At 48.4% G+C, this 1081-nt stretch overlaps 1 protein-coding gene across 1 annotated transcript in view; it reads left to right on the top strand.

Moving 5' to 3' along the window:
* Nucleotides 1–356: 356 nt before the first annotated feature.
* LOC122543883 (basic leucine zipper transcriptional factor ATF-like) overlaps nt 357–1081 on the top strand; it is a 7297-nt gene continuing 6572 nt past the window's right edge. The window contains exon 1 of the mRNA XM_043682740.1: nt 357–730. Within this exon, the coding sequence (XP_043538675.1) occupies nt 629–730 (102 nt within the window). The 5' untranslated portion in view covers nt 357–628. The remainder of the gene's footprint in view (nt 731–1081) is intronic.

The following is a 1081-nucleotide window of genomic DNA, read 5'->3' on the forward strand; positions in this document are numbered from 1 at the left end:
TCGGTGTGGACTTGATGGGCCGAAGGGCCTGTTTCCACACTGTAGGGAATCTAATCTAATTTCAGGAGAAGGTCAAAGCTGCTTTATTAATGTTACCAAATTCTCTTTCTTTTTAAAGAAAGCTCCCAGTTTACAGGCAGAACCTGTTGACACACACAAAAAGTACTGAGCCACTTGAGATATGCCTGCTTTAAAAAAAAAACGACGGGGCTCAAATTCTCGTCTTAATTTCCAGGATTTTACCATTTTTGCACAAGTCAGGGTTTTTTTTTTCGCGAGACTATTTTAATCTCGACACGTGGGTGGCCTTGCCGGGCAATGCGAAAGAGAGAGATACACACACACACACCAAATGAAATACTCTGAAAAGTAGGAGGAGGAGGAAACTATGGGACTTTCCCAGACACGTGACTTCTTATTAAGGCCGGATGAAATATTTTTCCATCACTGAGGGATCGGCTTACAGTCAAACGAAACTGCAGCTTCCTCATAAAAGGGAGCTGACTGCGTTGGGGAACTGGCGTCTTTGCAAGAGAGAGCTTCGAGGCGATTGACGGGAGGGGAGGTCTCTCGCCTTTTGCAACACATTTTGAGCTGTTCTCACAGTCCTCCCTTACCCAGTACCTATATGAAGTTGCTCAGCCTCCCCACGCTCTGCAGCATGGCTGAAACAGCCCTGGACTTCTCCCCAGAATTTGAAACGGACGACTCCAGCCAGAACTCGGAAAAGGTAAGACACCACACCACCGCCTCCTCTCCTCCAGCAGCAGATTCTCTCTGACAATCAATTGACTCTTTACACGCGGAGAGTGGAAACCCAGTGCCAGGGTCATCTACAGCCAGGACTCGGGTGGGCTTCACTGACCCGCTCAGTGCCAGGTCAGCAGGGCAAAGGGCCAGTGCTCAGAGTGGCAATTTCAGTCTGTAATTTTTATTCTGAAGAAAGCAGAAAAATCTGTTGATTGTCAAAGTGACACACGTTGCAACTGGCAATTCTCTGCAAACAGCAGTCCACCCATGCACACAGACTCAGTGATAGCTGAGGGAGTGCCGCACTGTCGGAGGGTCAGTGCTGAGGGAG

This window comes from Chiloscyllium plagiosum, chromosome 45, assembly GCF_004010195.1.
Source record: "Chiloscyllium plagiosum isolate BGI_BamShark_2017 chromosome 45, ASM401019v2, whole genome shotgun sequence".
NCBI lineage: Eukaryota > Metazoa > Chordata > Chondrichthyes > Orectolobiformes > Hemiscylliidae > Chiloscyllium > Chiloscyllium plagiosum.